Source organism: Ambystoma mexicanum, chromosome 12 (assembly GCF_040938575.1).
Source record: "Ambystoma mexicanum isolate Mex_15411 chromosome 12, UKY_AmexF1_1, whole genome shotgun sequence".
NCBI lineage: Eukaryota > Metazoa > Chordata > Amphibia > Caudata > Ambystomatidae > Ambystoma > Ambystoma mexicanum.
Genome location: NC_090936.1, coordinates 398561057 through 398586303, shown reverse-complemented (window position 1 = coordinate 398586303; position 25247 = coordinate 398561057). Strand labels below are relative to the sequence as shown.

Here is a 25247-nt window from a genome sequence, read left to right as displayed (position 1 = left end):
TTGCGACGACGAGCGGGCCGCTTGACGGTAGGAAGCGAAACCGCCGCCGGAACCTTTGGAGGCGCCCTTGCCTCCGCCGCTCCGAAAGGGCGTCCGTCGTTGCAGGACTCCAAGGGCCCGGGCCGTCTCCGTATCCGCCTTGATGGCCTGAAGGGAATCGTCCACTGTCTTCCCAAACAGGTTGTTCCCGTCGAAGGGCATGTCCAGGACTCTGGTCTGGACGTCCTGCCGGAAGTCCGTAGCTTTGAGCCATCCACGACGTCGAAGGCAAACGCCGTTGCCCAGCTGGCGGAACCCAGTGTCGGCGATGTCCGTCGCCACGGTGATGGCGTGGTCCGAGGCCACCTCACCTTCCTGCAGGATCTCAAGGGCCTCCGCCCTCTTGTCGTCCGGCAGAAAATCCAGCAGGGGAGCCATCTTGTACCAGAGCTCCCTGTCGTAGCGGGCCACGATAGCCAAGGCGTTGGCCGCTTTAATCGTCGTCGCTGCCGACGAGATGACTCTACGCCCCATAGTATCCAATTTCTTTCCCTCGCCGTCCGGCGGGGAAGTCGATGTGGAGGCCGCACCCCCCCCCCCGCTTTCTTCCTGGCTGCCGCGGAGACGACGGAGTCCGGGGTAGGCTGCGCCCGAAGGCATAGGGGGGCCGTGTCCGGGACCCGGTACTTTTTCTCGTACCGGTCTCTTCTAGCTGGCGTCGTGGAAGGGTTCTTGAGGAGGGAAAGGCCCTCATCCCAAATGTCGTCCAACAGAGGCACTGCGAGGACCGTCTTCCTCTTGGCCTCGCGCCGCTGATAAAGGAAGCCTTCCTTTTTCTTCTCCTCAGGGCAGAGCTGGAAAAACTCGGAAGCCCTGGAGATCATGGAGTGGAAAGATCCGATCTCGTCGGGCGGAGAGGCCCTGGTGGGAGGCGACGACGGAAAATCCTCGTCGTATGCCTCGTCGTCCGTACCCGTCGCTGCCGTGTCAGTCCCCGTATCATCCCCTCGGGTGGACGGGGAGGAGGGCTGGAAGGGGCGCGACGGTTGAAAAGGAGGTGGTGGATGGATCCTTCTTTTCTTGGTAGGGGGAACACCAGAAGGTCCCGGTTCTGGATCCCCCGACGGGAGAGGTTCCTCCGTCGGTAACGGTAGCCTCGTCCTTATCTCGAAGCATAAGGACTGTATGGCCAACAAAATGGCCGCCGAGTTGTCTTGCGGTACTGGCAGAGGGGAATCCGACGGGCGAGCAGGGGCCCCGTCGGTATCCTCGACGATGTCGTCGTCGTCACCTGCGTCGGGGTCCATTCCGACGGGCTGGCCTTCTTCCACGCCTAGGCCGTGGCTTAAGACCTCGATCAGCTCCTCTTCTGAGGTTGAGGCCGACTCTACGACGACGCCCTGCCCCCCCTTCTTCTTCCCCACGGGGGGTTTCACGGGGGTCCTATCGATGGGCACAAAGGAAGACTCCCTCCGAGGAGGCAGGGAGATTCTGGGCCCTGAGGTCGCCACCACAGGCTGAGCCAGGGCCGCCGCGACCGTTTCGATAGAGGGCTTGGTCGGATGGATCAAGGCCTTCACCACCTTAGGTGCGCTCACCGCCTTATCCTTGAGGGAGGGGGCACTGCCACGCTCCTCCTCTGCCTTAGAGCTCGACCGGGGCCTCTCCAGGAGCTTCGCCGGGTGCTCGGCCTTCCTCTTACCCGACCCAGAGCGTTGGCTCGTGGTTGATGGTGCCGGGGAGGGTGCGCCCTGCCTGGCGCCCGTAGAGCCCGACCGTTCGGCGCTCCCGGTGCCAGCGGACTCGCGGTGCTTGGCCTTATGTTGGGCCCCCGTCGCCGGGGCGCCCTCAAAGGTCTTAGAAGACCGCTCGGATTTCTTCTTCTTCTCGCCAGACGGGCTCTTACCCTCCAGCCAGTTGGCGAGACGTTGATGGCGGTCCTTCATGGTCCGTTCCGACATGTTGCCGCAAAACGCACAGTCCTTCTCCACGTGCGTCTTGTCCTCATGAAGGCAGTAAAGGCAGAAAGAGTGTTCGTCCTCCTTGAAGACGTTCTGCAGCTGGCATCCAGGGCAGACCCTGAACAGCTTTCCGGGCGTCGAGCTTCCCTTCTCCTGGGCCATCTCCGAGACCGGGCCTGAGAAGCTTTTGGAGTCCTCCGAAGTGTAGCTCGACGAAATCTTCACCCTTGAGGGGCACAGATGAATCCGACACGGGTCCCCGTTGATCGGATGTAGAATCGGTGGAGCTTGAGGCTCTTTTGACCGAAAGAATCGAAGTTTTTTGTAAAAAGCGTGAAAAAATAGCACTAACGCTCGAGAGCAATAGCACGAGGATCCCAACACATGAACGTGCGGTAAAAATCTGAAGATGGCTGCCAGAGGCGGTGCTTAGGTAGAGGGCAGTCATTGGCTGTGGTCAGTATGACGCAGAGACCAGTGATTGGTTATTACTACGAAAGACAGATCAGAAACGAAACTGATACTGGTTTTTTCTTTACCGAGGATTCCCAGCCTGACGACGGGGAATATTCATGAGCATGTGAATCCATGCCAGACCCATGCTGGAGAACAACAGTTACAGGTAAGTAACTTGTTCCTTCTTGGTTTGTGGTGATCAGTAGATAAAGTGGAAGGTAGCTGTCTGAGCACGGGTAAACAATGTCTCTGTAATAGAGTGCATCTAGGTTGTGAGTGGTGATGAGGTCATCAATAACTGCTGCAGGTATTTCTGCGGAATGAGCATTAATGAACATGCGGTTGCACAGGTATTTTGAAATGTGCATGCGAGTGGTGATAGGAGAGATGTGGATGAGGTTCTGTGAGTTAGAGGTGCATGGGGATAGGCAGCGGACTGAGTGTTTGCGTGCAAGGCTAAGGATGAGGATCAAAAGGGGTGAGTGAGGTGTGATGCACATTCTGCTGGCTTTCCTTGGATGCGTGGAGCAGGGATTCCAACCCTTTCCAGGACCAAACAGGCAAGTCCCTGTTCTTAGTTTGCCTTTCACTTCGGATGCCCTTGCGAGAGACGCCCTGTGATTCAACAAGGAAAAGAATGGCGGGGCTAAGCAGGTAGGTGGGACAGAGGTCACATGACCTAAATTAACTTGCACCAGCTGACCAACTGCAAACGAAAAGCAGCTAGAAGGCATCTTTAGTGGGAAAAGAAAGGAATGGGGGCTAAGAAAAATCATAAAAAGGCACCTACAGATTAGCAATGAATGGACAGGCGGGTGGGCAGAGGCAACATGACCTAGGTCTACGTGCACCAACTGACCTACTGCAAAAGAAAAGATACTAGTAGCCAGTGCTCCAGATAAGATTTTGAGGTGGGAGTATTTTACACATGATTTTTCAAATTCGAGAGTAAATGCATTTTCAAGAGAGTAAAAATGAGTTTTCTCCTCTGCAAGAGAGTAAAACGTATCCAACATACACACAATGCATATGTAAAATCAGACCAGTAGCCCAAAAGAGTTGTAGATCAAAGTTGTCTGGCTTGGCTTTAACCATTTTATTACACTTGTAAGTTATTTTATGGCAGAATATTTTCCACAAGTCCCTGGTACTTACACAGCTTAATTTTCAAAATTCTAGAGCCTAGAAACTCTGTTAAGAACTACTATAGATTGATGTATTGCCTGCAGAGGGAGTGTGAGTAAGCAATTGTTGGCATACGATTTACTTACAGGAACTTGCACACATAATCGTAGCAAAAGTCACAAACTGCTAATCTACCTTTCCCGCTGTCTGCTGTAGGAAATTAATGTGGATCGCCAGACACTCGTTAGCAATATCACTTCAAGTAACCAAAAAGTGCATGCCAGCTCAATTGCATTATGGTCGGCATATTTATAGTGTTACTGGTTTATTGTTTGTGTACAAAGCCAAAAAACATAATTCTGGCAATTACAGTTGGGAAGAAATTCAGGCAAGTGCATAAGTTGAAGACTGGTCCCAAATACCTGCTTCCAGTGCTCTATATAGGATTTTGATGTGGGAGTATTTTACCCCCTATTTTAGAATTGTAGAGTAAATCCAATTTCAAGAGAGTAAAAAATGAGTGAGTTTTCTTCTTCGCAAGAGACTATTTTCATCCTCCCAATGTGTGCGTACATTTCAAATTGTGTATAACATGTCAGTAACAAAAGACTACATCCGATTGCTGCTATTTCGTGAGTTGCAGTCTCACTTGCTGTAAATACTCTCTACCGTTAACCCCATTTCCTTCTCAATTTCCTCTCCTGAGTTAATCCCTCTTCCTGCGTTAATCCCTCTTCTTTGCTTTCTTGTTAGTATTCTAGCTCTCTACGTTCTAGATTTTCCCATTATGGTCTGTCTCCAGTTCGTGATCTTTTTCCTTTGTCATATGTCATTCGCCGGCCTCTCTCCTCACTTTTTCAATTTCCATCCCTCCAATCAGCTGTTGGTTTTTCCCGATTGTCCTGTGTCTCAATTTCTGATTTGCTTCTAACACTCACACCTATTGAGAGAACAGAGGGGTGTGTGTGTGTTCGTGACCATTACCTCAATTTCCTTACTCTCTCTATCTTTCTTCCTCCTCTAGCTTGTTGGTCTCTCTCCCTCTGTTCTTGCAGTACCTCTTGACTGTTACGTTCACTGTCATCTCTGCCCCATTCTGCCACCTTTAGTGCCATGTATATCTCTTTATGTTCTGAGACACCCTTCTTCTGGCTGTAGCCATAGCAATACTAAATCCCAACGTTTCCATGTAAGAAAACGGTTCCACTTGAAAACGGAAAGTCCTTTTAAATGTGAGGAAACCTTTTTGTGAATTTGGCTACATAATACAGATTAGATTATTTCCCAGTCCTATATCAGAGGAAACATCCCAATGCCAGCAGTTTGCTGGTGTTTCATCGTGAACACAGCAACCCAACACTATTAACATGTTTTAAAAACGATTGTTGCATTGATTGTTCTTTATGATTAATGGAAAGGAGTGGTGGGGGCAGGGGGTTTGGATGTAATGCTTCAGATCACTGTACAGTGGTATTCCTGTTTTTAGGAGTGGACATTAAACGCTTCATGAACAATCACAATTAACGTGGTCTATTTCTGGTCTGACCATTCTGCCACTCTCTTCACAGCTTGCAGCTGAGACTCTAAAATGGACTTTAAGTTGGAGACTAGGCCATAGGGTCATCCGTACTGTGCCTTTGTTAGCAGAGTATTAAGTCTCTGCCACACTGCAGCAGTTGAATTCACTTTGGGCTCTCCACTCTACCCCAAATGCAAAGTAGCCTTGGGTCCTTTCCGCTGGTCTTGTTTATGCACTTTAAGATGATCATGATTCCACACACTTCATGCAGTGTACACTGGATTCTGCCCTAGATAATGACATCTTCACACTGGGCCATGACTTACATAAAATAGTAGTCACAGCCATGGACCTTTTAATATCAGCTTCCCATTGCCTCAGATCTTGAAAAGGGGGCCTAGTCCACCGGAATTGCTCCCTTGTCTGTAACCTCCAGTAAATACCTACATTTTGAAGAGTCCTGGCACACACAGGCGGTGCTTTCTGCTTTGCAGCCCAACAGTGAATGTGGCACTTCAGAAATCTCGTAAAGGACTGCTGCAGTGCCATCTACTGAATAAAATATGGAATTCATTCCCACAACTATGAATAGCTGCGTAAATGGTACGCAGAAAAAAATGAAATTGATCGTATTAACCTATTTTAAGTGCGTAAAAAGGCATCATACGCCCCTTATCTGGAAGGCTGCTAGTAGCTAAAGTAGCAAAAGAAACTAGTGGGTCTAAGAAAGAGTGCCAAAAAGACACCGACAGATTGCAGTGAATGACAGGTGGGTGGGGCACTGATCATGTGGCCTAGATCCTCTTCCACCACCTGCCAACTGCATATAGCAATCTAATTAAGTTATGAAAGGTAGGTAACTTGTTTGGTGTCTCACTCTGGCGGTCATGGACAGCCAAACCCTACAAAGGAAGAGGGGACTGAAAAACTAAAGGCCTTTATAAATAGTAAATCCTGGTCCTTTGACCATGACTTTTGGAACTCAAAGCCATAGTACATTAGCACTCTTTTTCAGGGCACCTCTATTAGAACGCCCAGAATAACACATTCCCTTGGTTCGGCCATCCTGAGTGTCCTAGTAATAGCTGCTGCTACCTGTTAATTTGCTGCGGCAGCAATGCTGCACTGTGCACTATCCATAGCTTCTAGTCGGGACTGAAGTCCCTCGTCCTTACCTCGCATTGCAAGGATGACCTTGTTCCTTCATCACCAGGGCCACAATGTCATAAAACCCTGTTCTTTATTATTTCTTTTATTTATTGTTGCGTTTATTTCAGCTCACAAAGCCCTGAGGCATCTAGGCGCTAATTACAGAAAGTCCATGGTACGTTGGTTAAGTGCAAGAGTAAACATAAAGTTACAGATATAAAAAGGTGTGTGTGTGTATAGACTGGCAAAGCCTCACCTTGTGTTATAGGGGGCTACATCAGGCAGCATGTGAGTCAGATGAGTGCGATCACACAGACGATTACACAGACTGGCATAGCCACACCTCATCGAGTGAGAGCAACATCAAACAGGAAGCCAAACAGGAAGGACTCAGTAAAGACTCTGCAAGTAAGTGAAAATAAGCAGTGCGCATAGAAGGAAGGTCTCACCCACCTGAAGGGCACTCTAAAGCACAGAAAAGAAAAGGCTGCACAGATGTAAAGTCACCTAAATTACATTTTTGCAAAAGGGTCACTAAAGCACATGAAACGAAAATGGCTGCACAGAAGTAAAGTCATCCAAATCTGTATTTTGCAAAAGGCACGCTAAAGCACATGAAACAAAAATTTGATTTAGGTGATGAGCCATAACTCATAAGTGTTCTACAGGAGTGCAAAAGTTCCAGAGCCCCAGGATCGTGGGGTCAAAGTCTGCCTTCATGAGTCCAGGAGACTGTTCCATGTTGTGCTGCAGGGGTGAAGGAAGGAAGGATGAGGGGGCCCTCCAAACCCACCAGGTCCAGACGGGAGCCTTACTGAGGGGCCTTAGTGTTGGGGTCGGCTTTCGCCAGCCGGCTATCAGGAGAGGTTCCTTGTAAGTGAGACTGCCTTATCCCAGAGGTGGCTGGCCAGGCAAAGCAGGATTCCCCTGCACGAGGAGGCGGCGGCCATCTTGGATTGACTTTGGTCCCAATTCAAACACATAGCCAGATGGCTACTACAGAGTTGTTGTCCCTCAATAAATACTTCCCCACACTTGTGCAGCACCAGAGGAGATGTAAAAGCACGTTTAGAAAAATGTGGCATGGTCAGAGCGCTCATCGCTGTTCTTCATAGCAGAAATCATTGGGGTCCCAATTTTCGCCTAAGTTTATCCAAACTTCCCTGCTTCTGGCTTAGTTGAGACAGCCAGGCATGATTCATGTTTTCTCTGCCTCCCTAGACACTGTGGCTATGAAGGCACGGAAAATGTGTGGTAAAAGCTTTGTCTGCCGCGACGGGCAGCGGCAGACATTAGGTACCGTACACCATGTTTAATCTAGCCTTGCTTCACTTGTCCATTAGGCTGTGCTTCAGGACAATTAATACCCGCCGCTGGAGGCAATATTGCCCAACTCTTTTTTTTGTCTTTTGCAGAACAGTATCCTCTGATTTGTATATACGGAGGCAAAAGTATTACATTTATTTCTTTCGCAACCCAAGAATGCCCTTTTTAAGCAACCAAGTTTTCATTTCTGGTAATGTTTTGAACGCAAAACGCATATTTTCCATGTCATCTGTTTTTTTTATTGCTTAATCGCGTAGTTCTCATCCAAGGCTGTATAGATTCCTAACAGTGTTTGAAACACTAGACATGTTTTAGGTTTGATAACAAAAGATTGCTTTTCTTCAATGCTGTGATTCTTTACCTTATGTTCACGTTTATTGCAGGGATCTTGCATGGAATTGCTGAGTTTATTGTAGACATCATCTGCTGTCGTTTCAAATTAGGAGTCTATAAATCAACACCAGTAAGTTCCTTCTGTTTACCTTATAAAATCAGTGACTGCAATGAAAACCCGAAACACTGCGGCTAAGCTCTATAATTGTAAAGCACTTGCAATGTCTTTATTCTGATTAGGCGATTATCAGAAATTCAGAAATTAGCACCTGGCGCAAGTGCACTGGCCAGGGCCATTGTTCAGGGCGCACACAAGCTATAATGCTCCAGGCCAACAATCTGAATTCTTTGCCAGCAGCACTTGTGCCAGTCTGTGCCTGCCCACCTTCCATTTATTACCCCTGGAGACCGCCAAACTACCTTTCGCCGCCCTTACCACCCTGCACTGCTCCTACTTGTGTCCTTCTGCCCCCATGGAAATAGAAAAGGTGCTTCGTGCAGATCTTCGTTGCTCTTATTCCGTGGTGGCCAGTTTGGATTAGCAATACTTTTCTTTGATGCAATGCTGCTTACCCGAAGTGCCATTGTATCAAAGAAAAAGTGTGAAAATTCCACATTAGCACCTCTGTTGGTTTCCCAGGGTGCTTATGACTGAGGCGCCGGTCTGCTGGTAACAGGCTGCGGCTAGCAGTAATAACCCTCACATCAGCCAATATGGCCATTATCGTTATAAGTTATTGTAGCCTAAGCAGGTATTTTTCATTGCTGGCAGCCAAAATGTTCTACTATAACCCGCAGTGCTTTGTTTAACATACATATTAGTTGTGTAAATCATTGGTAAATCACATGGGAAAAGATGCTTAAGTGTCGGGAAAGAATGTCCTGCTTTCCATCCTCACTCTATGATGAGACTCATGCTTGCTGGCTTTTTGTTCGTAACCTGGTTATTGGTGAGGGTCTTATTTTTTCCTTTATTTTAATCCTCTTGCCACTCCAAATAATGTCTTTTGGGGCAGCTGACCAGTCCTTGTCCTTATGGCTGTCAGTGCAGAGGGACATGTTCACCATTCTATTTCTGAGTAGTACACCTATGGCGTTAAACTAACGGCCCAGCAGCCCAAGTTATCGGCCCAAGCAAAGCAAGGGCGGATAACGAGGGCTGCGGGCCGTTAACCCCCGTTCCAGCCCTTGGAACAGGATATTATCACCCCAGTTTGCCAAAGCGGTAACCGGGGGTGGCAAAAAAAAAAAGATTTTCCTTCATTCAATGGGACGCAAGGCACATCCCGTTGAATGAAGGAACATCCTTTACAAAGATGGCCATCATGGAAATGTGAAGGTGGGACTCTGTACGGAGCCCCTCCTGCTTTTCCATGGCAGCCAGCTGGAGCCAGGAAGGAGTGGCTCCGGTGGTGAGGGCTACTGCAGCTGAAATAAGGTGAAGGGGGTGGGGGGGGAAGATGGCAGCAGAGGGAGATTCTCGTCAGGCTGGCTAGGAACACAGGCTTGCATCAGCAGTTCATGCCCGCGTTCCTAGCCACCTGATTGGCAGGCTTCCCTCGCCCGGGTGCTAATAACACTATAGGAGGAGCCTATCCCTCATTAATAATTTTTTAACACTGTGTGTGTTTTCCACCCAAGGAGGGTGCGTTCCTGCTAGTGGGAGTAATTCCCTAATTTTTTCATTTTTATGTTCACTCCAGTAAACCTTCATTTCTTTTACTGTCGAGGAGCTTTTTTGTGCAGTGTTGTAGCCAAAAGGGCTTCCTCTTTGTTGTAAGCCCTGTCTTTGTTATCCTTTCATGGGCTCAGTACAGATCTTACAAAGGGGAAACTGGATGAATAGGGACCAGTTCTAGCTGGGATAGAGGGTCTGACACCCTAATACACATCCAACTTGCGACTGACCTCTTGCTGCAAGTCAGCTGGCAGGTGGGTTGTGGGGACCCCCTAGCGCATACGCAGCGGTTTTGGCGGCCTTCTGTAGTCAACCACTGCATCCTGAAATCGATGCACTGAGTGCCAAGAGGGATGCTGCAGAATGTGACTGAAGCCTTCATTGGCAAAGCCAACTGCCTAAGGCAAACTGCTGCCTCTCTAGACCAAGATAAACCTCTTCAGGTGATTTCCTCCTCTGAACCAGTAAGAATTAATAGTTTACGGTCCTGCTTGTCTGTTTACACCCCCTGAACCTTGTCGGACTGAGGCCTGCTTCATTCCTGAATGTCTGTGCAGTCTGACAGAGGATTCCTCCAGTGCTGGGACACCTATCTGCTTTCATCACTGCTCACCTTGATGTGCAACATCATCTCAGGACATTGATTTTCATGGTCTGCTTTTACTTTTGGCAATTGGGCAGAGTTAGCTTGCTGGTGTCCTTCGTACCTGCATCATTTCCTTTGGACCCTTGCTGGGTCACTTGGACTGCTAGCTACCAGCTGAATCCTGGCCTTATTTTTCATCATGGGTTGCTAAACAAAGGTCCTTCATAATCTGGAATCCTGTGGTCCAGCTCCTGTCACCTTCTATTGCCATGGGTGTACAAGCGGAGACTGCAGTCAGTGCCAGCCAGAGCCAGTCCGGACCCAAAAGCTCTGCCCATCAATCTATCCATGAACCTCTTCAGCAGCTGGCATTCACATGGTAGTCTTCACTGGGTCTTCTAATCCATGCTGAGTCATTGGTCTTCTCCTTGGGGGGTGGGGGGGAGGGAAAAGGAAGACGCTTCAGGGGCAATATTCCATACCCCTTTTGCTCACCCCATCTCACAGCAGCATTCTCGATAGGGCTTAACATCCTTCCTTGCAGGATCTTGGGTGGTGGAAATTCGATATTGGAATAGTCTGAAGCGGTTCCTCTGACTCCCCAGATAGGCACTGTTCATTCTTCACAAGATCCCATCAGTACTTAATAACTGGTAAGACACTATAACAGCACTCCAACTACTGACACTGTCCGATTGTTTCCTATTGGAAGACTTTTTTCATAATGCACCTAAAGCAAGCTTCTAAGTTAGCCCTACAGATCAGGGGTGTATCTGACACTTTTACGCCCTAAAAATAGGCAAATACTCCCAAAAAATAAAAGCGGGAAGTAAAAATAGTCCCAACAAAAAAAAGGAAGCAAACCCGTAGGACCTTGTGCCTCTTCTTTCACCCCGACAGACCTTCTCGACGACTGACAACTGCTTTGTGGGTTTCCTGCCACCGACGCATCTACAACTGCTCGACGACTGTCGACCGCGTGGCCTCGGCCCTCCGGCCAGGCCCTCACAGTAGGTGAAGTGGTGCCCTGGGTTTATTCCTCTCTGAGTCTGTATTTCCTTTACCCCTCCCTTTCTCTTCATGGTCTGGTTGCCGCTACCCTCTGCTAAGGAGAGGACTCCATTTAAATTCTGCCCGTCATGTAACGGCAAGTTTCCTTGGAAGGGCACCCATCGCCGATGCAATCAGTGTCTTCCTGGGGACCATGATGAGCACTCATGCAAGGCCTGTAAGCCCTTTCGACCGAAAACGTTGAGACAGGCCGATTAAACGATGGGCAGCTTACGCTATGCAGGCCGAAAGCCTTTCCCCCATTGGCGCTGTCGTTTCGGTCGACAAGGAATCCGTCAGCAGCCATGGCTTCTGAATTGGAAGCCAACCACCTCTCAGCGCAGTCCTCAGGTTGCCAAATGCCCATCCTTGTCCCCGACAGACAGGCCATCGGCACTGTTATGGGGAAATCGCACCCCGGCAACAAGGGCACCGATGCACCACATGTACCCAAGCACACAAAAACTAAGGCTTCTTCGACGGAGTCGTCGTAGAAGCGCACAACGCCCACAGGGCTGCCGAAGATTTTGACGGCGCTTTCCGAACCTCGCGCTTTGGCACCCTGCACGCAACCACTTTGACGGCATGCGACTGGGCATACCTCTGCAACGGGCGTTCACCCTAAAAAAACAGTCGTCGACACACCATCCAAGGGCGCACATGCGCCTAACGCGTCAGTGGAGTCGTCGAGACATTCAATACAACTGCAGAAAATTCCCAAAAGCCTTTCAGCTATCATTTCGGCAGCCACAGAGCACAAGGACACCGCCTCTCGTCAAGAGGAGTATTCTGAGGCCTCCAGCCTCTCTCTAAGGCCTTATTGGGAAGATCTCCCCCTCCTGGGCAGCCTTTTCCTCCTCCAGACCCTTCTGCCTCTTCTCTATGGACTAGGGAGAGGTTGGAGCAATACATGGACAAAATGGCCCAGTACAATGACTTTTCAGACTGGTACATTACACTCAAAAGATCCAGGGAAGAGGACTCCTGCCCCATTCCTTGCAAATTGCAGAAATTACCCATCTCTGCACAGGGTCACCAGGAAGATATCTTGGAGGTCCCAGATGACCCAACACAGGAGGATTCTTATGAAGACCTTAATCCTTTTGCACAAGACCCGACTGATCAGGACCTAAACTGGGAGCAGGATCAGGCGGAGGATTAGGTCCCTTGGCTATCGCCAATGCATACTCCTCACCCGGACGCCACTGCCTAGATCCCCTTTCTTCGCCTCCTTCTCCTCCACAGAGGGATTCGTCACATGTTCAGGAGCCAGGCTGCTAAGACATACTCGGAGAGACAGGGAAACCTACCACCAGGCATTGCTACTCCAGCAAATGGAAGCGCTTTGTCATCTGGTGTAATGGCAAGGGTATCAATCTTATTGGATGTTCATCTAAAGAAATCGTCCTTTACCTAGCTCACCTGTTAGATTCAGGACTGGTTTTCAATTCTCTTAAAGTCCACTTAGCCGCGCTTTTCGGCTTACACCACGTCCCAGAGCAAGATTTCATGTTTGAAAATTCCTGTAATTAAAGCCTTTATGGAAGGGGTAAAAAGACTTCATCCCCCTATTTCCAACCCAGCTCCCGGGTGGGACCTAAATGTTGTTCTTACCAGACTAATGTGGCCTCCCTTTGAACACATGCACAAGGCTAGCCTTAAAGCACTCACCTACAAGACTGCCTTTCTGGTGGCTATCACCGCTATAAGAGTTGTTGCACTGCAGGCCCTTTCAGTTCAGGACCCAATCGTCACGATTCACAAAGACAAGGTGGTTTTGCGCACACACCCTCGCCTTGCGCCCAAATTTGTCTCAAAGTTCCGTGTAAACCAGTCCATAGAACTACCCACCTTTTTCCACAACCCCACTAATGTGGCGGAAAGAGGCCTCCACACAGTGGAGGCAAGGAGAGCGGTTATCTGCTATTTGGAAAAAACCAAGCCACTAAGAAAAACAAACCAGTTCTTTGTCTCAGTGGCAGCTGCTAGAGAAGGGGACCTTGGGGCCTCATTACAAGTGTGCCGGTCCGGTAACAGTGCCGGTAAGCCTACCGGCACCGTTTTTACCGGACCAGCACACTACAAGTCTGCGGGCGGGTGCCGTCCTTCCCGCCAGGTCAGACCTGGGGGGCGGAACGGCACTCGCTCAGACTTTCCGGGAAGCAGCGGCACCGTTATTAACGGTGCCGGTGCTTCCCTTATCCCCATTCCCATTGAGTCCTATGGGACTCAAATGGGAATGTGGATTTACATTTTTCCGGCGCCTGACTTCAAGGAACAATGGAGTCGTAATCCCCCGGTGTTTCTGTGGAGCCAGGCGCCAGAAAAATGCACGAGTCCGGCGGCAGCTGGCCAATTTTTACTGGCAAGACTACCCCTGGACTAGTAATGAGGTCCCCTGTCTCGAAATCATCTATTTCTAAGTGGATCGTAAAACTGCATCACACTGTTACACTCTTGCCAAGAGAGATCTACCCTTCACGCCTAGAGAACACTCTACTCGGGGCACAGGGGCTACCATAGCATTAATTGCAAATGTTCCTCTTGATTCCGTTTGCAAAGCAGCAACCTGGAGTTCCGTACACACCTGTACACAACACTACTGCCTAGATACACACTCTAGGTCTGATTCTCAGGTGGGACATGCGGTGCTAAGACATCTTTGCTACTGTTCCTTCACACATCCCACCACCATCTCTGGGTACTTCTCGCTAATTTATGCACAGCATGTGATTCTAAGCAAATTCACAAGCATCAGAAGACATGCTTTACTCACTGTAATAGCATTTCTGATGATTGTATCTGCTTAGATTCACATACGCCCCCCCGCCCACTCATGGAGTAGAAGGAACATAGACCTCTTACACCTTCTCTCTTCTGTACTCGCTCACGCTGACTATAAGGCTCCCTCACGGCAGAAAAAACACAACCAGAGGGACCTCGACTCGTGAGGGATTTTGGGTACACCACATGTCACGTTCGGGATAGTGTTAGTCACGCCAATGTCGACGTCCCCTTTCGATCTTCGATAGAAAGATGCAACACTCCCCGATTTCCACTAGATGTCGGACTATATGCACAGCACGTGAATCTAAGCAGATACAATCATCAGACATGTTATTAGTAATGCATGTCATCTTTTAATGTGTATGAATAACTAGGTGCAAATGAATAATTATTACAAAAACATTCCTGTTTTACAGTTAAAACATATTTTTACTCACTTATAAAATACTCTTATTGGAAATTAGACTTACATTTTTTACTCCTTAAAAAATCATGTTACTTTAAAAATAGGGAGTAAAATACTCCCAATTCAAAATCTTACCTGGAGCACTGTTCTATTACTGACCTGTAACTTTTGCGGAACGTTTGAACTAGACTTTTAAGTTGATAGTTAGAATTGCTTGTGATTTTTATTTGTAAAGCTATTATTTTGCTAACAAAAGATTTTCTCCCACCTTAACGCTGAAACGTATTACTTTTTGTTTTGACAAAATATTCTGAGCTTTTTAGTGATCTTGCTTCCTTTGGGCACATTACGGTTTTATTTCCATACATTTGTGTTTACTTGACTTCTGATTCATCCTTTTACCAGCTACTTTTTGTGTGGGTGACATGTACTTAACCCATTTTCACTTGTCTGAAGAGTAAATAAATCTTTGCGACTAAGTAACGCCTACCAGCCCAGTGAGAGATTGGCCTATTCAGTGGTCGAAGTGTACAAAAAGAAGTAGTGGAACTATGTTCCCTACTGGCCTTCACCTCTCCCCACAGACCGCATTGCTGCGCCCCCTCCCATGCACAATAAAACCCCCCAAAAACATGTGCCTGCTCTTTAAGGAAAAGTCCTCTGCAGTGCACTGAAAGTGCAAGTTTCAACTTCTTCGCACACTTTTATTTTAAAACGAAACCGTTCCGGAACGGTTTCTTTCTAAAATAAAAGTATAGGAAGGGTAAAACTTAATTAAAAGAAGTAGAGGAGCACCGCTCCCTCCCGCTTCGACCACTGCTATTGTTATGGGATAGCCTTGCACACCCCTAAAGTTGGTCACAGTGGTATTAAGAAAAACTCCTAACAGTCGGAATTGTTACTGCAGCACAATTGTATTTGATATCTGTGCTCATGCCCCTTTTCTTTTCCTCTGTCTTAAAGTGATTCCCGTTTGTCAAGCCATCTTATTCTTTATTCATTGTCAAGCCCCATTTTGCCAAAAGCAATGTTTAATAATTCCAGAAGTCCACCAGAGGAGGAGGGGGGGAAGTGGTGCCCAACAGAAAGGATATGAAGTGGTGGGCACCCCTGTCGAGAGATGTTCCGATTGGTGTCGGTCGGCATGCCACAAGCACAACACTGTGCTTGCTGTATGATCTCAATAGGTATACTAGTTGTGGGAACACTAGAAAAGCTGGACTGCCACGCTTGTACGTGGGATTGTTGCATGTCCTGCTGCGTGTGGTACAGGTCTGGGACAGTGGCCCACTGTCCTTGGCTGAAATTGTGAAAGTGATTTGATAACATCCACATACGCGCTAGGCACTTGTAGTATTCTGCGAGAGAAGTTTCTCTAACAAGGCTTCCACGTTCTTGATTCGTGGAGTAACAAGTGTTTATTAGTTTTGCCGACACGCGTTTCGAACATTAGAGGTCATTTTCAAGGCAAGATAAGGTGTAGTGAGACTGTTTATTGCGTCTCGTCGTGAGTAGGGGGTGATGCCCCAGTATTAGTTCGGTGATGCCCCTGTATTAGTTCTGGTGGCTGCCAACTTCAACCTGTAGGAGTATGGCCAGGCTCTGCTTCCACTCAGGACTGTGGAATACCCACCAGAACCAATGGCCACGTTTGATATGCTTGATTAAGATAATCAATTGTATTGTTGTTTGTGTTGAATGTTTGGGCAGCTACTATTTCTTTGCCGGTCAGTCTTCCCTGTTCTATTAGGCAAGTAGAGGGGCAGCATATTGGAAGATGCATAGTATTTTGAGAACTTCACAACCACTTATAGTGCGTAATCATTCTTAATACATAACGGTATGCAATAATGCTGTTAAATGGTCCCATGTGTTAAAATCGCGGCAAAAATTGCCATTTACACAAGAAATTGCTGCAAAAAGGATACCCCTGCAAACCCCGGACCCATTATACCATTTAAGGGGAGTGGGGGACACCCCTGCAACTCCTGCTCCCCTCAAATGGTATAATGGGTACACCTTTACCTGGTCAAAGCACAGCATTTTTACTGACTTTTTGCCGCGATTTTATTAATGCACACCTGTTAAATTATATAAACTCATTCATTATTGTTTTACTGTCACTATTAGACATTCCTAGCACTTGGAAGAGAGTCATTGGTCTGACATCCTATACATACAGGGAATACAAATCTGAACAATATTCCATGGCAGTTAATAACTGAGGTCACAGTTAACTTTGTTTTATAATGAGTTGCCTATGTTGTTTGGAAGATAAGCTGGTTTATTTCTTATGCATTTTCATAAGGCGAGATAGTATCTCCGTGCTAACATCACATACTTGGAGATTTGTCTCTATTATTTGATGTCAGTCATGGTCCTCTCTGCCTTTTCATAATTCAGAATATGCGTTGCTGACAGTAAAGTGTTTGGCCCATGCAGGGTTACGTGTTCATATTGAACAACGTTGGAATGCTTACTCTCGTATGTTACCTACTTTTTCAATTGTTTTGGCCATGGGGTTTCCTTTTTTTATGGATGCAATCTCTCCTGAGTGGATTAAGGCATGGGAATTGTTTAAACTAGACTGGGGCTTGTAAATAAAATAGGGCATGCTAACATCTTTGAAGGTTAAGTCTTAACAGGCCAGTAAAGCAGCAGAAAACGTTTAATCCACTCAAAAAAGTAATCTTCCATATTGTTATACAAAATGCCCACTTCTTAAAAACATCACCATTCGATAATTGGAGGTTATTATTTTGGGTAAATGATTCTCTTGCCCATTCTTTGCTAGTTAGAGTTTTTATTGCTGAGAAAATCCCTCGGATGCAAGGCCAGGGTAATGGGCAGAATGATGACATAAATGCATAATGTGAATTAGGTTTCATTTTATTTCAAGTATTGTACAGTTAAAATAACGTTGAATACATCAAATTATTAATAAATTGTATAAAAATCCATACATATTCATATCATAATCATACATATATAAAATTACTAACACCATTTCATTATTTCATGTTCTTATTTGAAATCTTTTTCATAACTTCCTTCCAAAGACACATTAGTGCAGGGTTGTCCAGCTCCATGAATAGCGGGCAGGAAAATGACAGGTTTTCAGGCTATCCAGCAAAACGAAAAGTTAATGGCTTGAAGGTTTTGAAAACATATAACCACCGGCACAGCTATGGGGAACCCTCCAGACCATCGTGATTCGCCTGCCAACCCATTTGCAGATGGGGAAAGACCAAATGCAAATCGGGCTTGGTCCCATTCCTAAAGGGGCAGTCCAGCCAGAACTGCTAGATCACATTCCTTGCACGAGAACACAAGCATCCCCAAACATGTTTCTGCCTTTTGGGCGTCATCAGTGAGGAGTAGCTTCGGTCTCTAGGCCCAGGACCCCTATGTGGGCATACTTGACAATCGCTGGGTGACTAAAGACAAACCAAAAGTTGGTCACATAAATCACAACCACAGTCACAGCTCTGGGCAACCCTCCAGACCATTGTTTTTCAGCCTGCCAAGCCATTACAGAAGGGGAAAGACGATATGCAAATCGGGCATGGTCACACCCCAAAAGGGGCAGTTCATGTTTTGGCCTTGTTTGGCGTCATCAGTGGAGTAGCTTGGGTCTGTAGGCCGAAACATGTCTGCAGATGCTTGTGGTCTTGTGAAAAAGGGAAGTGCTTTAGCAGTTCGGGCTGGACGGCCCCTTTTGTATTCTCTGCTTCGTCCTCATAATCTCAATTCGTCACAGTGCCTCTGTGCTGGATTTTCTGCATTCTTTAGCCCAGTCAGCCTTGCAGATTAGCACCATGAAAGGGTGCCATGTTGCTTTATCAGTTTTAAAAAGGACAGCAGAGCAGGGCTTGTTCCTTACGAGCCCCACAGTTATGCAATTTATGCAGGGGAATGTGCATTCTGTTTCCCCGGCGCCAGTTTGTTCTTTCAGCATGGGTTTTGAATTTAGTGTTGACTTTTCTGATGAGCACTCCATGTGTGCCCCTGCATTTTTGTTCTTTAAGATTGCTCACCCATAAGGTGATTGATTTTCCTGGTTGCCATCACCTCGCTAGATGGGTGAGTGAGCTCCAGGCGTCTGTTAAGCCTTCGTATTTGGTATTTGCTACATAGGTGACGTTGAGAGGAAGGGCGTCCTTCCTACCCAAGGTGGTCTCTGACTTCCATCGCTTTCATAAGATACATCTTCCTGTCGTTTTTTTTTTCTTTCTCTGCCTCGTCCTTCTAAGGCAGAGGAACGATTCCATCAGCTGGACCCGGGGCAGTGACTCGCCTACTAAATATCTTGGACGAGGGCAGGCAGGAAAGGTAACCAATTTTTTGTGAGTTAAGCGGTTTCCTGTGTTGGCATGGGTGTAACCAAACAGTCTGTCTAGGAGAATATTCCTCTGCGTTTCAGGATGCTACGATGTAGCTTGTAATGCTGTGCCTGAATGTCTCACTGTTCATTTCACCAGTGGACTGCTCCCACCTCTGCCCTGCAGAGAGGACTGCGTCCTGGATATTTGCCAGGCAGCTATGGGGCGTCACTGCACACGTTCGCCAAACATTGCTTGGATTCACAGTTTGGGCAGAATTCTCACTTTGGTAGAGTGGTCTTATAGGTTTATGGTACAGATGGTGTTGATGCTTTCCTCCCTGGATCTGGAGATCTACGTACTGTTATGGGAGTGTATAATAGATTAGGAATCCATGGGAGGAACAAATCCATTAGAAGAACAAAATACTTAGCTCACTGTAATGTTTCTTCTGATAGTTGTTTCTCCCACAGATTCCTCATCGCTCTCCCAACCTACCCATCTTGGCGGAGTGCTATCACTTCTTGGTTCTGCAGTACCTACGTATTAGAATGTCAGGGACAAAAGGGTGGAACTAAGGTCATGGAACATGGCTCCTCAATATATACTGTCTCTGATGTCATGTCCAGTGCGGGGCAGGTAGGTGTCATGTGGAGCTGCTCTGTGCCCCTTGGTGGCGGAAAGTTTCTGAAGAGCAGCTGCACATAATCATAGGGTTCTATGTCATTTTGCCGTCTGGAGTTTTTTTATTGGAATGTTTACTGAAAAAATGACATCAAAAAAACTTATTGACATATTTATTTTGATAATTTTGGGGGGTTCTCCCCATAGCCTCCTTCCCTATGTTTGTATACCAACCCCCTCCCTACCCTTTTTATCCTCTTACCCACCACGCCCAACTCTGTCGATTTTGTTTTTTCAATGGAAATGTGTCCGAAACAGTTCCATCGAAAAACTCTGGTCGATGTAACACGATACCAATCATAGATGAGGAATCTGCGGGAGGAAGATCCGCCAGAAAGAACATTACTGAGAGGAAGTAATTTGTTCTTTAGGTACCCTGGTAGCTTACGTACAGCATATTTCTGTATTGCAAACTTATCCAGACAGACTTGGACAAATGATTGCAGATCATATAACAGAAAAGGCTGCAAACCCCAGACAGTCATGAGATGGAACTACCCAGTCTTAACCATTGCTGCCATTTATGCATTCATGTATTTGATCAAATAGGACTTTGATGTTTACACCTGGGTAATGGGAAAAGGGATATTTCCACTGACTTCTCGAGCTTTTACAACTTCATTTCCCTGTCTGTTCTAACAAGCATAATTTCTGTCTTGGCCACTATAAATTTCAGCCAATTAACCTAGGCCTGTGTGGTGACTTCGATCAGACATCTTTTCTGGGCACCATATTCGTCCTACCTTACAAAGAGACCCATAATCCATGCCTCATCAGCACACTGAATGCAGTGCTATTGATGAATCTCAGATATTCTTGGTAGTCTGCCGTGCACGTTGTACAACATTGGGCTGAGATCTTAACCATGACTGACTCCGTTAGACTTCAGTATTAATGCTCACCTCCTGGGTCCTACTCGCAGTAATGGGAGCTAGTCAAGAACTGTTCCCCTATTGCCCCACCAGATCTGAACACAATAAAATAACCTGCTGTGGTCCGTGCTGTCCAAGACTGATGAAACGAGCATTGGCAATGAATCCAAGTGATTTTGCCCGCGGCTGAAACTACCGCAGGCAAAACGTTCGCATGAGAAAGGTGCGAACTACCAAAAGTTTGCACCTTTCTCATGCGAACACACATACATACTCACACCCATAACACCCCACCCACACCCTCAGCACAGCCCCACCCACACCCCCAACATAAACAAACCCCACTTACCTTCATCTTCACGCTGGGTTCCTGCAGCACCAATTCCCTTTCACTTCTGTGACTTCCGTGATCGGGAACCGGTGCCACAGGGTCCTTTTCTTTTTTTTTTCTTTAAACGGAAGGCTGCGGGGGTGTCCCCCGCAAACCCCTGCTCACTATTCCATGAAGTATAGTGAGCGGGGCGATGCGGAGGACACCCCCGCAGCCCCCGTTCCTTTATTTTTTATTTTTTTTACAATGCTACCACCAAAGGTTCGAAATTTTGGTGTTCGAACCTTTGGTGGTAGAATTTTTAGAACTTTTGGTCATTGCGACCATTTATTTTCGGTTAAATCGTCCTAAACCTTGGCAATGCCAACAATTTTGGCCTTTGTGTAGGCATGGGAAATGTATTTGCCAGGCACTTCCAAAGTGATATTAACTGCCCATCGATGGTAGCAGCTGCAAAATGGGCCAAGTACCTGGGCATATAATAGCAGCGCCTGGCAAATGCCTAATATTTATACACAAGCCAAAACCACACCAGTGCTTCAAAGAAACAAGGGGAACAGAAGAGTTGTTTTTGTTCACGTGTTGCCAAAAGATATGGATTCTAGTACCAGTTTCTGTGTTTTAATCAGAATGGAGTGGTATTGAGCAAATCATGTTATGTCCTTATGCTTTTTTTGCTCATCTACCAAATGTTGCAGGCTTATACGTACAAAGTAACACAAGTATAACGTATTTTTATAAACCAAAAAGACTGGCCAAAAGAGGAGTGATCCGGAGTAGCGATTAGACTAAAACATTTGGAACCAGACCATATCAATTCTAATCCCATTAACCCTATGTGGTCCAACATGTTGTGATCTTGGGCACATCACTTAAGCTCACTGTACTCTAGCTAGTTTCCTTCCTTGGCTACCAGATGTGGGAGAGCTTATAAATAAAAGGGACAGATGTATGATGTACTACACCACCTCAAAAAACATTGGCACAGAGATAAAAGGCAGGAGGAGATGTAGTGAAGTGCGAAGCTGTGGCATCCTATTCTCAGCTTCCCTACATAACTAAAATGTTGAAATCACTTTTACTTATGAAAAATCAAAATGTCCTAAGGGAGCATCAATGCACAGCTGTAATCTCGCTATGATTTAAAGTTATGCAGAGACTTTCTCATCTGTCACTGCGTCAGGGCAGGGCCAGGCCCATGCAGAGCTATCATATAGTTAATGCAACTGGTGATGGATAAGCTGCCTGTTATTCTTTAACTTCTTTGAGCTGAACTGCCTGTCCTCATGGGGAACCTATAATACAAGACTCTAGAAGCATTAAATGTCTCCTGCAATGTATGAAATGTTCGGCACACTTCGTTTCCTGGTTGGGCGGATACTCTACAGATCTACAATTCTGTGGGTCAACGAGGCCACCCCACCTTTGATGGGAAAGGAGGATCCACTAGCCTCGGTAGAACGGCAGATGAGTTCTACTCTTAGAAGTGGAGCTTTGCTGGTCAGACACTTGTTCATAAATACATACAGCTCCCCAGAAGCTGGTAAAAAACCTCAGGCTCTGACTCTGGACCAAGAAACACAGCCACTGGTTGCTTGCCTCCCAAAATGAAATAATACATTGCCATCAAATCTCTTCTTTTATCAAGTCACCTTTCCCCGTTTAGCTGGATGGAGTATACCATGTGGGTAAACTAACGTAGAGCAGGAGACGCTGAATCCAGCATCACAGTTGAAATATGATAATCGGTTTGCATCGCGCCAATGGCGCAGTTCTACATCGCCAACATGTTTTACATTTCTACCCCAGCAAATGCTGTAAGACCTCACTAAAGGAGCACACAACTACTTTGAAAACATGGAACGATTATTAAAATGCTTTTCAATAGTTTGATCCGATGGGTAGTTCAGACTTAAAGATTGCAAGCATGTCAATAATTGATCCATCAAATTGTGGGTTTACAGGGTCTTTTTAAGTGAAATAGACAAAAGGTCATTTTTACAATGTATAATTGTTCCACTTCTGCATGAGTTACCATTCAAGTGGACAACCCAGACAGCATCTGGGGGCTACCAAGTCATCCCACTTGCATCATATGTTTGATTTCCTTTACCGGTAGTTTTCTGCAAATGCAGCTTGTGCCAAATACATGGGATGTTCCAACGTGCTTTGAAAGGTACAGTATGGAAATAAGGTGACAGAATAACTCCTCGTTCTTGGTTAATCACCCGGTCTGGCACCCACAGCGAAAGATTTTTAATCAAACATTGTTGGTCAAGAGGTTTGTCATTCAAGGACATCTTGGACATAGTAATCTCATGTACAAGGGTGACAGAAATGGCACGATGGACAATAAATGCAGCCCGAATGTTTCCATTTAAACCAGCAATACAGAATTGCACAATGGAAATGTATAAAACTCCTTCAAGGATATCTCTGATGGCTGTGGGGCATTGAGGACCACTGTGCTACATGAACAAATACATCTTACTGACTTTCTAAGATTGAGAACCTCTTGGACTCAAAGGATGCAGAAAACTGAACAGGAGAAGTCTTACAGTTAAGATATAGCAAGAAATTGTATTTTCATTGGTTGTTTATAGCACGTTCATGCAAGACACTAAAGTCACTTTTGAAACGCATGAAAACCAATTCAGAATAGGGAAGTTTATCAACAAAAAAGTGTGGCATTGCAACACTCAAAGAAACATTTTTTAAAAAAAACGAAATGTATAAAGCGATGTAAAAGGTGGCGGCAGCGAAGCACCCATTTCCCTTTGCCGGTCTCAGGATTCTTGAAGGCAGGGGCGGTGGGCTTTGCTGGGGTAGCCCTGTCGGAGGAAGAGGATACTGGCACCTTCGTCTCCACTGGACTTGTGAAAAGTCAGTGTATGTTTCTGGCTCTCCTCATCAATGAAGCGCCTCGATTCTCGGCGCATGCAGCTTGCCATTGGGCGTCCGTGGCGTGCGTCACCCGTTGTCTGGGAGCACGTCGCCTGCCATTGGGCGTCCGTGCCGTGCGTCATCTCTGTTGTGTGCAAGCAGCCCCAGTAAAAGGATCACATCAAAGCCAGTCGGGTGAACATCAAAGTGAAAGCAAATACTGTGCTTAGGGACGCACGTCGTATCAATGAAAGGCTTTATAGTAGAGAGACCTTTGTATCCACAGGACAGGGACTGCTTATTGGTTTTGGTGCTTTTTGGCATAAGCCAAAATATCAACACCATTGCTACAGTAAAGAACGGTTCCAAGAAGCAGTGTTTGTGGTCGGCATGACAACATAAAATTCTTTGCCATACAATGGCCGACGTACGAAGTGTACATTTGTTGTACTATAATGATGTAATCCAATAGAGGCTTCTTTGACATATTTTGCCCCAATCAGGAGTGATGTCACATGTATGTGTGTCTTTCAACACGGAGTGATCGGTTTTCGAGGAGACTGAGGCATGTCTCCCTTCTCCGGGCCTGTGCCAGCACGTCCCCCGTGTGAAGCCGGTGCTGTGGGGGCAGACCGCAGGCACGATACTTGCTTGCACCGAGCACTTTCCATTTAAAGGTCTGAGACGCCGAAGGAGAAGGCAGACTACTAGGTCCCTCCCCCTGCCGATGGAATGTCATGGGTGGGGGGAGGGGAGAGATGCATGACTGGTTCGCGTGTCCAGAATGGAATGCATACGGTGCAGGGACTGTATCGGCTCCACATCTGCGAGGCCGAGAGGACACACTCTGCCACTGCTGCAAGAGAGCTGCATCAGTAGTCGCGCATCTCACTGGAGGTGCACTCACTGGCACCTCCCCAGCGCCCTGTTCAGTTTGTTTACTGGATGAGGGGCAAGGGAGGGCCAAGAAAGTGTAAGTCAGTCCAGGGCATCGTGGTTAGGTGGTGCTTTTGGGCAGAAAAACGTTTTCCAGCTTCTCACAAATTCCAGCCGGACACATCCGAAGTGTCTGCAATATTGATCACTAGATGGAGTGGGTTGAAGCGCTACTTTGTATCTCGGCAGATATAATTCGTCCAGCTCTCTGCAACTGTAGCGCTTCTGAAGAGAAACGAGCGCGCACAGGTCCCGAATGACTTTGTCTTGTACTTTGTGGTGTTTTAGCCTGCAGGTCCTTCCTGCCTGTTGCTCTGCACGTGATGGTTCTAGAAATGAGTTAACACATTTTTTAATAACATCCGATTTTTTCATAATCATCTTTCTCATTAAAAAGATTTTAGAATCACTACAACTATTCAACGTTTAGTTCACTTTTTGTTCCACTTGGGTCTGTTTGTACACTAAAAGATCTGCTTAATGTGACTAAGAACTAGTAAAATCAAATATGTGCAAGATCACTGCTTCTGCCAGTTGCTCTGAATAGCATTGGGCCTCATTGCGAGTTTCCCGGTCCGGATACCGTTGTATCCGGACCTGCAAACCCGAGTTGTGCTCACGGGTGCCTTTCATTCCGCCAGGTCTGACCTGGTGGAATGAAGGGTGCCCGTGAGCACAGAATGCCTGTAGCACCAGCACGGCAATGAACCGTGCCGGTGCTACAGGCATCCCCATTCCCCTTGAGCCCTGTGGGGCTCAAATGGAATAGGGATCACACGATTCCGCCACCCGCGAAAGGGCAATTATGGGGTCTGGCAGGGCCGAATACCCCGGAAATTGCCCATTCGCGGGTGGCGGATTAAA

General features: G+C 46.8%; 1 protein-coding gene across 2 annotated transcripts in view; it reads left to right on the top strand.

The window, feature by feature from the left end:
• The window catches only part of ERGIC2 (ERGIC and golgi 2), a 796925-nt gene that overhangs the window by 747840 nt on the left and 23838 nt on the right, over positions 1 to 25247 (top strand). For both annotated transcript variants that reach the window (XM_069628528.1, XM_069628529.1), the window contains one exon: positions 7899 to 7978. In XM_069628528.1, the coding sequence (XP_069484629.1) occupies positions 7899 to 7978 (80 nt within the window). The remainder of the gene's footprint in view (positions 1 to 7898; positions 7979 to 25247) is intronic.